Below are 13069 nucleotides of genomic sequence, written 5' to 3' on the forward strand. Positions count from 1 at the left end.
GTAATAGTAACTAATAGGAACTGACATCATGTTTCATCATTTCCTGCAAACACAGGCCACTGCAGCAAAAATTACTTTACTTTGTGCCATGACCTCAATTGTTACTGATTTTCAGGAGCCTAATCGACGGGAATTGAAATGCCAAGACAACAACTGCAAATAAAGTTCCTTGTCCTCACAAGGACAGCAAACTTGATGTTACAGGGTTTGTATCTTTTTACCTTGACATCTGATCTGGACGGACAACGTTCATAGATGTAAAGATGCAGTAAACTACTTAAACTGTTTCAAAAGACCCAGCATCATTTCAAAATGTAACTGCATGCAAAAGCTGTTTAAAGCATCCCACAGTGATGCAAAAGGAGTTCATGAGCATCAATTATTTGGTAGCATTAAATATACATATGTATTGATTTACAGAATACAATACTCATCAACAGGAAATAAACAGTTTAGATCATTCTAACTGCCATATGAATTTCCCAATTTGTATCTTGTAATTCAGTTTAATATAGTAGTTGCTAACGGAAATGTTTTACCTATGAATTCAGAAATCTTAACACTTTGAGAAATTGACACTAATCCACATTATGACTTGCTGTGACCAAGTCTTCAGATCAAGAATGTCAGGAGTCAGTTTTAATGAATTCTTGTAATTTTTGATTCACTGTCATTAATAATAAGGTTTTTGCTACAAACACTTGTTCTATTAATATACTCATATGAAAAGACATCGTTACGTTACATACGAGTATCCTGGACTTACTAAATGCTATCTTATACATGTGTTGCTTCAGTCCTTTATACTTTTAAATTGATGTTAGATTTCCTGAAAACCATAAAACTTTTGGAAATTAAAGGGTAACAGAACATGATTAATACTTTACCACAACATTATTCAACCATTAGAAACAATGACTGAAAAGTAACGTCTTTGATTTGCATGTCCTCTAATTCATATATTTGGGTTGTTTTGTGATTTCTGTTATGCTAAATGGATTGTAGCTGGTTTTGACTTCAAAAAAAAAAAAAAAAAAGGAGGCACTTGTAGAGTTTGCTACCCATTAACAATCAAGATACACCACGAGAAGTAAATAATTTTTAAGCCACAGTACTGCCTCAGAAATTGCAGGTAACATCGTTTCCAGCTCAGGGATTCAGGAAAAAAAAACAACCAAACAGCACTCTTGCTGTTTTCAAGAAGCATTTGGTACCTTTCAGAGATGCAGAAAAGTTGCTCATATTCTGCATTCTGCCTTCCTCTGTGGTTTCCAGTGACCATTTGTCACAGCCCAGTTCCACCTCATCTTGTGTGGTAAAGCCCGCCGCATTTAACAGGAATTCATCAAGGCAGTGTAAAAGATACCACAAACCCCTAACAACTGAGGAGAATCTACCTCCTTCTGCGAGGGCGATGCTCACCTCTCTCTACACCCAGTATTAACAGCACCCAGTATTAAAAGTCCTCCCCTGCAATGCACATGCCAGCACAGTTGCACATTACTAATACACCCCAAAGCAAGAACTAGCTTTTTAAAACAACAACAAAGCAGCCCAAAATGAAGCTACCAAACCATGAGCAACCGATTCCATTTGTGACCCACTTGAACCTACAGATTCTTTTTTCTCATTCAGTGTTTTGCCAGATAAATCACAGCCCGGAACCGTTTCCCTGAAGCTAGGAGTACCAGCAGCTACTATGTGTTGAGCAGCAGCCCTCTGCTCCCCTGCTCCAGTCTTGCCACTGCTTTCCCCGATTGCCAAGTCCCCGTATTATTAAAGTCCCTCCTTGTGAGGGGGTTGTAGGAACTAGATGGAGGAAACAATTCCGCTTAAAAGTAACCTGGCAAAAAAAAGATGATGTTATCTGGGTCAAGCCTGTAGTCCATTTCTCCAGGTAGGCCTCCATGCTGAACTGGTGCAACTCGCTGGCTGTAAGGCTGAAAAAAGCAGTAACTGATAATGGTTCTTTATTGGATGGAGAACTATGATCTAGCAATAGACACGGGTGTTACCAACTACATTACAGCAGTAAACACAGCTGTAAATCATATAATGCTCATTAACATTTGTTCTTGGGTTTTGTTTCTCTCCCTCAGCACTTTTTTCCTGTACTGTGTTCGAGGTGTGGTCAATGTTAGAAACCATTAAATGTTCTCAAAAAAATCTACAATATGCTTTTTTTAATTCAAACAGAAACATAAAAATGTTCAACTGAAGTTTATTCAATTAATTTTAGTTCTTAATTTATAAAGATTTTACTATTCATGCAAAGGAAAATGGGAGTTAAGATGCAATATGCTGACATTCAGTGTAGTTTTACAGCCTTTTTAATACAGAAGTAATTTTAAAAATAATAGGCTTAAAATAGTAAAAAACCAAAAACTAATAGTTTTGCTAAATTACCTTTTTATTACATGGTTTCAATTAGCATTCCCTCATCCTCCCACCCAACACACAGATTGTGCTCTCTCTTCTCTGAAGGAAATTATGAGATGATAGAAGTACAGAAGATACTTCAACCAAATGTTGGAACCTCAATTGAAAACACAAGCACACAGCATTCCCAGAATGATTTGTTGCAGCAAATTCTATAAAAGTTAACAGTTCTTAAAGAGGTATGTAACTTATGAAGCATGTTTCTTGCATATGGTAATAGAGATTATTCTACTAAACTCATCAGTTATTACATTTAATATGCACTATGCTAAAAATTACAAATAATAAAATGCTTTCAACCTGAATGTGGTTTTTCATTTCTTTGAAGTCATTAGAAAGCTGCTGTGGTTTTAGTTAAGGTATTATTCTGTAGCATGAGGAAAATGTTATGCTACAGGTGCAGAAAAGATTTAATCCACATGTTGCAAGGTTACATATGGATATAAACAGTGGATTAATCCTCAGTTCCCTTCAGTTTTGACTCTCCCAGGTCACAAGAAAAATGGCCTAATCATGAAATCGTATGGTTCCCTGTACTGTCAACACCTTTTATTTCATCTGCAGAAGGTTTTGTGAGACAGGCCCTAACTGATTATAATTTCATCATCATTTATAAAACTAAAGATCACAAAATAGGTAGAAATATCCATACTGAGAAAAAGAAAAGAGGTCACTCCTGCATACATTATAGACAAGCACTGTACCATAAAAACCACTCAGCCTTGTCTACGCTGCTGTAACAGCAGCGTGTAGACCAACCGCAACTAGACCTAAGTTAGGCTGCTCAGGTATTCAAATACGTAAGTAAACAGTACCACAGAGACGAGACTCAAACTCTGTTCAAGAATGCTGTAAACACCTGAAATCAAATATCAAGATGTTCTAATGAGACCAAATTTAATATGTGCTTGGGTACAGAAAGTATTAATTCTCTTCGCTGACTTAATGAGCATAGCTTTTAATGCTTGAGGTTCTGTAGTGAACATTCACGTTTGGAAACTCCAAATGCCTTCTAAATATGTTTTTGAATTATTCTCCTCTTAAGGCATAAATATTTTACCCTAATAAAATAAGTCCCATTTCCAAAAAGCTTCTGTTATAAGCACACTAATATATAAAGCCATAGAGCTTAAGAACTCCATAAAAAAAGAAGTCACTTCCTGTTCTATTTTCTCTCTCAAACAGAAAAAGACAGTTATGCTAAAGAGTACTCAGAAAAAGCTAGCCTGTGACCACAACATACGCAGAACTGGGAACCCACTTCCAAAAACAACTTACTAAGGTACTCAATCCATGTAAATATTAAACATCTTTTTTCTTCTGTTTTTTTAAGAAAAAAAGGCAGCTTAATTAGAGCAAATACCTTAACGCTTTCTTTGGAAAATTTCATATTTATCTATCAACAATATATATCATTTATTCTATCTTCCTATCTTATTCTCTATGATGCCATTCCTTAAAAAGGATATTTGTCAAACATAAAACTGTCAGGCTACAGTAGATCTGTGTTAAGATTAGCTCTCTACTTGACACCAGATTCATCGACCTGAATCTGCTTGACATACCTATTATAGGACAGAAATTAAGAACACAAGCAGGTTCAATCACATTATCCAAAACACAAACCCAAAGCTGTTAGGTGAAAAAGACTTCTTTTTTTTTTTTTTTTTTTTTTTTCTCCCCAGGAACTGCACAGAATAGAAATCTTTTGAGAGATATATAGAAACCTACAGAGCTCAATTTGGTATGATGCTATTTAGGTATGTACAAACACCCATACAAATCAATGGAAATCAATGTACATCTTCCTATTAAGTTAGACAGCAATTTTATAGCTGTGATTGTTACGTCTAAAAGCAGCAAATTTTAGACAACTTTATGAAACAACAGGTAAACACAGTTTAGAACCAGAGCGAAATACAGTCATTCATTCACATGAGATATAAATAGTAGTAAACACCTTGGATTTGAAGAGTCTTGAGCTTTGCAAACTTTATCTGGGTTTCAGCAGGAAAAAACAAAGTTCTTAAATCTGGAAAAAAAGAACACTATTAAAAGCACATATATGCTACTAAAACTGAATTTTCATCCTTTAACAATGCAAACTTCTACTTATTGCTAAGTGGGGGGGGGGGGGGGAAATGACCATCAGCAATATCAAAATCTTGAAAAAGGTTAACAAGCAACAAAGGTTCAAATGTTTTTCAGCATTCTCATCCATGCAAGCACCTATATGAAGCACTCTGTGTGCATAACATGCTCTCCACATGTGTTCAAGTGTTACGACTGTCTCCAGGTGGAAGTTTCAAGCACAGGAACATTATGCACAGCAGCATACGTTCTCCAAGGAGAGACCGGGATGGTGCAGCGCCAGAAGAGTGTTTACCTCCTCTGAACGACAGCTGGGGATCAGTATAACGAAGTAAGACTCCCCGTGACAGGTAATCACAACGTGGAGCCAATACACCACAAACTTAGCTCAGTACTAGCCCTGTTGTGTCTGAGTCAGGTACGCTGTAAAATTTCAATGATGCCTTTAAATTCTAATGGTTTCAAGCTGCTCTAAACTTCTGCAGCCATCAAAAATAATCTGTCATGGGATTAAGGGGTATGAACATCATGTCATAGCCACTCTGCTGTTAGATTTATTGGAGGGTAAAGCATGTCATTTATGCATCAACTCACAGGAGAAAAAAGCAATCCCTATGAAGTTAATCTAATAATAGACTGGAAAGCAATGATTACTGTTTCATGTGCAGTAGCTATTTGTAGCAGTGGTTGGCCTAATTCAGCAGGCCTTGCCTGTCAGAGCTCTGGGATTAGCAGGCATTTAGATGAAAATCTATCGGGAAACATCAAGAAATGGTTTAATGAGGAACAAAAGTCTTCATTGTTACATCTAATATTTGCTGAAACTTTTCCATTTGCACCACTACATTTTTAAAAAGCTTACTGGAAGTGACATCCCAAATAGAATACAAATGTTGAGGGTCTGTAACTTTAATTAATCTACGACAGCTCTCTACGATTTCACCATAAAAGTCTGCTCTCACTATCCTTATGCAGGTAGAATGCCCTGAAACTGAGCGCAAGATTTTTTGAAGACGTGACAAAGAATCATGGCCTCACTGTACTATACATATTTTCCACCAACTAAATATTTCACATCTATCGACTAATCAACCTCCTCACTCCCCACATGGTATAATCCAACTGTTGGCATAATTTTAGAGGAATGGAATCAAGACGACAGTCATCTGATAATCAGAACCTGAACATACAGCAAAATGGTACAACGGGGACTGGACACCAGAAGATCCTGAGTGAGTCCCCAAACCATTCTCATGCCAGGAGCCATGCACCTCCCACTAGGAGGTGCCTTAAACAGCTCTCAGTTTTTAAAACAATTTATTAAAAAAAAAGAAAAAAGGATCTCAAATCCCTTAATTAGGTTCAAGTTCTAATATTAAATAACCCTGGGGAATAGGTCGCATTTCATCTTCCTTCATCCATTAAGCAAAATTAAAACTAACCCTGGGAAGATATTTCAATTCCCTTTTGCTTATAGATATTGTTCACTGTAGATCAGAATGAACGTCTCAAATGGAGAAAACAAGGCATTCCTATCAAAAGGAAAAAACAGAAGTTGATCTGATTAATACACACAATACATGGCTATTTCTCTCCAATAAAATTCTCAGCAAAGAACAAAAAAGAAAGATAGAAAATAAAGCACTCCAGTGTAATTCCACATGAACGTAAGAGACACACAAGAGAACACTTAGCCATACCACAAGTTCTCATTTTCATAGGCATGCAGTCATTTCCACAACCTCTACCAGAAAATTACCTAACCAGCAGAACCCTCTTCAGATAATCATCAGCAGGTATGAAAGGTCTAGATTAAAACTGTTACTACAGCCAAGTCGTCCCTTCCTCACAGCATTGTCATATAAAAGAGGAGACACCATGGACTAAGTCAATCAGACCGTGCATCGAACCCCTGCTCCATCCATCACAATCCACCTCCAGGCTCTGTCCGTGTCTAGCCACCAGGAAAATACTAACCTGCACCTCAGGAAGGACAGCTTTTACTGACAGCCTTCTAAAATCAAGACGTGACTAGCTCCGTACTAGCCTTGGTAACTGTGTCACCAAAAGTACTTTTCCTGCCAAAGTTGCCGTGAGTCCCTGAATCCCCCTTATTACAAATAACGCTGCAAAATGTTTTATCTTTATGAACTGTTCTCAGCTAGTCCATTTAACTGCAAAGGTAACCCAGACTTTTGAAATTTTTGTGAGACAGAAAGCAAAAGCATAACCACCAATATTTACACTAGAAATTCAGTTTTACTAAGACTTAAATTTATGCCGGGGAATGTGATCTAGGTGCTGGAGAAAAAATTATCTAGGACTAGCACATATCTCGTACCATTTCTTGGAAATGCGTAGGAACAGGCAAACACGGACTACTTCATCAATAGTAAATACTGACACGGTCAGAAGTCTGGACTGACAATATCATTGTCAACCTACTCTATTTTACTAATTTAACCCATGAATCTTCAGACTCACAGTTAAACCAGGATGAGCCAACTCTGCATACATCTTTCACTTCAGAAAACATTTAATTTTAATCTGGGATTTAACGTAAAAACTATGAGGAAGTTATTTATATTTTATTTCAACTTGTTGAAGTAAGCTCGCTACAGAAGCACAGGTCAAAACCTAACACATTTGAATGACTTTAATCTTGATAACTGACTTTAAACACACAAAAGCAGCTTCTTTTATTTTATAAAATAAAATTAAAAATCTACATAAAGTTGAAAAAAAAATTAAAAAAGTAAACATGTGCCTGAAACAATTTATTGCATCTTGAACACGTTTTAAAAGAGATGCTTATAGCCCCTTAGCTGGTATTTGTGAAAAATCATTTCACCATGATATTTAACCGTCCTTCCAATAGCAACTGAATGGCATACCACAAAATCCACTGCCAAATTTCCATTTGTTACCTCACAGGAAATGTATAAACACAGAGTTTGATGATGAAGAAGACACAAGCATTGGAGTGATAGTACTGGCTGTCATCTAGCAAAAATACGGGTGATTTGTGAGTGGTAACATTAGATGTCACAGTTTGCCCATTCTTTTAAAGACCAGTATGATCTTCTTGAGCTGGAAGACAGAGAAAATTAGCTCACTACCAAGACCAGCTAGTTCTTCAATTAACATAGTGTCTCATCATCTTAGCCTTTAAAAACATGCAGGTAGTAAATCCTAAAACTAAGCAGTATTTTACTGTCTAGTAAACTACTTCGATCTCATTGTTATTTTTACTGCATCAGCACAGAAGTTCTAGAGAGATGTTACACAAATACGCATTCGAATCATTGCTGCTCCACAGATCAGAATCTGAAAAACAGAAAAATACCTATGAATGATAAGAGAAAGAGATAAAAGAACAGAAGGTAGCCAAGGAGATCAAAGGCCATCCTTTGACCATACCACATCTTTTATGATACCAACACAAACTATCCTCATCTCTGTCTGCTCACAAGCCAAAACCACTCCCCCCCTAGCCATTAGATAGCAAGGTTTGCTGTTGTCAGTACGGAACTTTGTCCAGAGAGCAAATTCCAATACAGAGCAGGATGGCCAAAGACTGGCCAGTATTGGCTTTCCATACACAGGGCACGGCACGCAACCGAGCACAGCTGTAAGAGGCGAGGTACAAGCAGGGTCTTGGGGTTTCTGTCGTCAGTGGCGGAGCAAAGAACCCCGACCGTACTGCAGTCCAGCCGCCCTAACACCGTCCTCCTATTTAGGGTCACACATGAGTCAGCCTAACCTGCTGTCTGACCATTATTCATCAAATTCCTGATCTTGATCCCTGGCAGCCACCCTTTGGATCCTGAGAGGTTTGTTGAACTTTCAGGGATAAGATTTATCTCTCTCATCCAAACCTTTCCCAATCCTCCTCTTTTTGCAGGTGGCACAGACACTGCAGGCTTGAGCACAGAAAACCTACCAGAAGCGATCCTATGATTTATTGCTTCTGATTTCTATCTCTTTTGTATCACTCCTTCTCTTTATTGCCTGGAAATAAACACTAACTTGAAAGGAAAAGAAAAATGGTCACAGACCAGTTTCTAGGATGGCTCTGCTTTTCAAATCAGAAGCATGTTGCGGAGGATCCTGGTGTGGGCCATGATACTGAAATGGCTCAGCTAATTGAGGGCAACCTCAAGGTCAACACAAATTGTAGTGTAGACATAAAAGTCAAGGGCAAAAAAATAAAGAGGAAAGGCAGAGTAATATGATGCAATGAAAAATGGAGATCAAAAGAGACACATCAGAAAGGGAAGGCCATGTCGGTATCAATGGGCAAAAAAACTATTCTCGGGATATTTTCCTACGCACAATCTACAGTGAAAACTTTCCATCAATGAACACCTATTCTCAACAGGATTAGGACTCATGCTTACCTAATATATAGGACTGATAAGCTACGATGAAGAAATATTATCTGTAATTAAAAATTTTAATGAAGCAGTTCCAAAACAGGAAGGCCGAAACAATTTATGGTACCTTTCCTTGATGCTTAGCAAGTTTGAAAAAGAGATTCTGGTGACAAGTTTTCAGCAACCTAACCCAGCTGCAAACACAGAATAGCCTTCTGAAGCCTTATACAGACTAATGTAATACATTTCAGGAAAAAAAATTGAGATCAATATATCCATATGTCATACAAGACTACACAGAACAATTCTGTACTGGGAAATACCAAAACCACTACCTAAATGGCAAAGCCCTATGAATTGCCATTGAAAGATGGCAAGGCTTTCTGGGTCAGCTGAATTTGAATAATAGGGTGTTCTTAGCCCAAATAACCTATTGACTTCCATATATAACAAAGTAGAGGGACCCTTTCAAGTGCCTCCTAGATTTAGCAGCTGTTGCTCTGACACTGTCAGCAACGCATCCATCTTAATCACAGTATGATCCTTTCAACTTTTCTTTTTGAGGCTCTGCTTACTTCCTTCCACCCTTCAAGTCCCCTCATCTGCCCAAGATGTATGTCAGCTCAAAGCACTGTGTGAATACAAGTTAAAACAACATATCTGGTTTCTCCTGAATCATGCCTCTTTGTTTCAGCATATGATACATATACATGTACATATTTTTGTACTTATACGTATCAGAAACCTATATTTAGATGCCTATGGGAGGTGCCTTCTGGCTACTTTTGTTTTCCTATTCTGATGCACTCTGCTGTACCAACTCCCTGGTAGCTTCCCTTGCCCATCACCACAGGCATTTTATTTTTTTGTTCTCATTATTCTTTTTGATTTTTCTTTGCTTGAAATAAAGGACTCCATATGTTTTGCTCTTCTTTTATTGGAAAATGTTAATGCTGTGTACCAGAGGGCACAGTCAAAGGAGGGATTGCCATTTGGACAGAATTATATACCCAAGTATTGCCTAGGGTATATCACCTGTATGAGTGCTTTAAGCAGGTCTCAGCTTTGTTTCTGCCAGCATTTAAGGCAATATTTTAATGTAAAAAACAATATTCAATGCTTTCCAAGGGAATATTTGTTCCGTCAAACTCTTTCAAATTAACTGGTACTTAATGGCCTACAACTCATGGCAGATATATTCCTAGTTCTTAAAAATGTGACCCATCTGAATTATATCTGCTTTTAAAAGAAAGCTGAACCATATGCACTTTTAGATAATTTTAAATCATATTCAAACTCTTCTCCTCATTCCAGTTCTCATCTGAAAAATTGAAATACTACTTTAACTGTATAGGTCATAACAGTGTCAGGAGTGCCTTAAAAGGCGAGCAGTCCTCATATTTCACCAGTAAAGCACAAGAAGGCTGCACATCTGAAACAGCTTTAGTATACTGGGTAATTCACATTCACTAAGTGGATTAGCTGAAATAAGCATAATAAATGAAAGAGAATAAAATAAAAAACAATTTCACACTAAGTGAAGGCTTGACTTATAGGAAGTGGCAGCTCTGATGGCCCACGGCATAGAATTAGTTTTGCCACTCGATAATTTGACTGATTCACTCGAGTGGCCAGAAGAGGACATTTTCTGCCTGATTTCAGTGTAATCAAGTCACCTGCTCTGCGATTGCCAGGGCCAAGTCAACTGCACTCTGCTGCAGCCCGCCTGCGTGCCCCGAGTAGCAAGAACAGCGTTTCTGCATATGTGTGCAGAACTACTGAGCTGTTAACAATAATCAGATTTAGCTACATCTGTACATTACTGTATTTTCATTTGAAACCATATATGCAATATGAAAATAGTCTATTCCTTTAAGTCCCTTATTTACATAAAGTTTGGGACTATTGATGGGATGTTCTCTCAGTTCTGTTACATATACCAGTGAAGAGCTTATGCATTACTTTTACTTAGACAGAAGAGGTGACAGATGCAAATACAGGAGAAAAAGTAATTCCAAGATACTGGAAATATAAATGACATTTACTGTGTTAATTAGAAGTGACTATGAAATTCTTTATAAACAATTACAGCAAGATTTTGTGTTAAATCGATGTAACACCTGTTAAATATAATTTTCCTCTTCATATATATATATATTATATAAAAAGACTATAATATACATGCAGAGATTTGGGAACGTATATGAACAACTTGCATGACAGGATGTCAGTTTTATTCCTGCTTTGCTGAACTGGGGTCGCACTGATAAATGCAATATATGTGCTCATCTTTAAGTGTACGACTAGTTTCACTGGTTATTATTTATAGCTAACCTTTCAAAGTAATGATTGTATACTGCACGTCAGAAGAACAGAATTTTATATTCCTATTGAACAGGATACTTTCTTCCCTTTATGCAAATACTAGATTGAGACTGCCCCAGTCAGGAGAGATAATCCACTTACAAATATCATTATTATTAAAGCACATCCAATCAATATGCAAATGTGAAAAACAGTAATTAAGCATTTTATTTTTTACAATTGTGCAGCGGTAAAAACAAAGATATAAACATTAAAATGATTTAACATTTTCTAACCAATTTTCTACTTGACATATGTTACTGCATGAATCACCCACATTTTTCAGAATCAAAGTCCATGATCTGGCAAACTGAATCTGTTAATAAAATGAAAAGGTGACCTTGCTTAATTTAATAAGTCTGTGTAGAAATACTCTTTCAACATGTTAAAGAATTACAAAAAGGTTATCATAGCTCGCTTTCATGGGAGAGTACTCTACCTTTTCCAGCTCATTTCTCAGGCTTTTACTGTAATTCATTAGATTACAGAAAAACAATGTAGATCATTATATTTAATAAAGGCTTTCCTTTCCTAATAAAATGTCTGTCATTTACATTCAGGCATGTATTATATAAAATGCTTCTCTTTCTGAAGTAAAGCTTTTCATATTCAAGTGAGGCAGGAACAGGAGGTTGGTAGCTCTAGGAATTATTTTTCTTTGCAAAGGATTTTCAGAATGAATTCAGTTTCTAGACTGAATCCTCCAGAACTCTGGTCCTACCTTTATCTGTAAAGTAGGTACAACCAACACAGTAGCAGCAACGCCAGTTGCTATCAGCATCCCTCTCTGCAAACTGAAGAGGTCTCTCTCTTCAGCAAAAGGATAGTGTATGATACTATACTCATTAAGTCAGCTTGTTTTTCTTTACACCAATTAATGTTGACTGTGATAAAATAGTTTATACAATACAAATACATTTCCAGTGAAAACTTAATATGGTCCCAGTCACTTAATGAGAACGATCAGACAAAGAAATCTATTTTAGTTACGCTAGCTTCAAAATAAAAATGTGCGCCTCTTCAAAATGCTCAGTAAGATATGTTTCCTTTTCATCGTGAATCCTAATTTGTTGCCAGCACTTGGCATCGTGTTTTATTACTTGGGAAGGGCTGAAAGAAGAGCACATTCTTCTTGTGCAGGAGGAAACACCCACTGCAGCCGCTGTACTTTCTACATAGCAAAGGTCTGCTCCTTGGGAGATCAGCTATACAAGCAGCTTCTCCAGAAAGGACAGCGAGGTAGCTTTCATTGCTAAACTTGCTTCTCTCAATTTTCTGCTCATGCATAAAAATTATGCCAAAATCTTCTCTCCCAGATTACCAGGGCAATTTTTCACTACTTCACATAGACAGACTCAAACTGTCCCCTCCTGATCATACACAGTGTTCTTTCCCTAGTTTGAACATATTTACCATCTTGCTTTGAGCATACCAAGCTCTCCCTTCTGCCAAACCTATGCAAAGGCTAATCCAGAAATCAGCAGCAGCAAATGAAAAATTTCTAGTATTTGTTATCACCGCCTCAACTCCAGCAGAAACATTTTCAGGATAAGGGAGAACTAGAACTAGCTTTTTACAAATCATCATCCTCAAACAAGCAGGATTTCCAGCTGTTACCTTGGGCTCTAAGTGCAAGCCACTCTCATCACTCTGAGCTGCTCGATGTGGCTAAAAAAACCCAAATAACTGCCATCTTTCAGGTAACTTCCCAATCAGCAGCCATTTCGTTAAATTTTTTTCCAACTTTTTTTCATAAAATGTGTTGCTTCTTTTCACAAACCCTAGTCCACACGAAACAC

General features: G+C 37.3%; 1 protein-coding gene across 4 annotated transcripts in view; it reads right to left on the reverse strand.

Moving 5' to 3' along the window:
• Positions 1-13069, reverse strand: part of DACH2 (dachshund family transcription factor 2) — a 313869-nt gene that overhangs the window by 130715 nt on the left and 170085 nt on the right. For 2 of the 4 annotated variants that reach the window (XM_049828091.1, XM_049828089.1), the window contains exon 3: positions 4400-4471. The exons of the other annotated variants lie outside the window; for them this stretch is intronic. In XM_049828091.1, the coding sequence (XP_049684048.1) occupies positions 4400-4471 (72 nt within the window). The remainder of the gene's footprint in view (positions 1-4399; positions 4472-13069) is intronic. 4 annotated transcript variants of the gene reach the window in all.

Source organism: Accipiter gentilis, chromosome 24 (genome assembly GCF_929443795.1).
Source record: "Accipiter gentilis chromosome 24, bAccGen1.1, whole genome shotgun sequence".
Lineage (NCBI taxonomy): Eukaryota > Metazoa > Chordata > Aves > Accipitriformes > Accipitridae > Astur > Astur gentilis.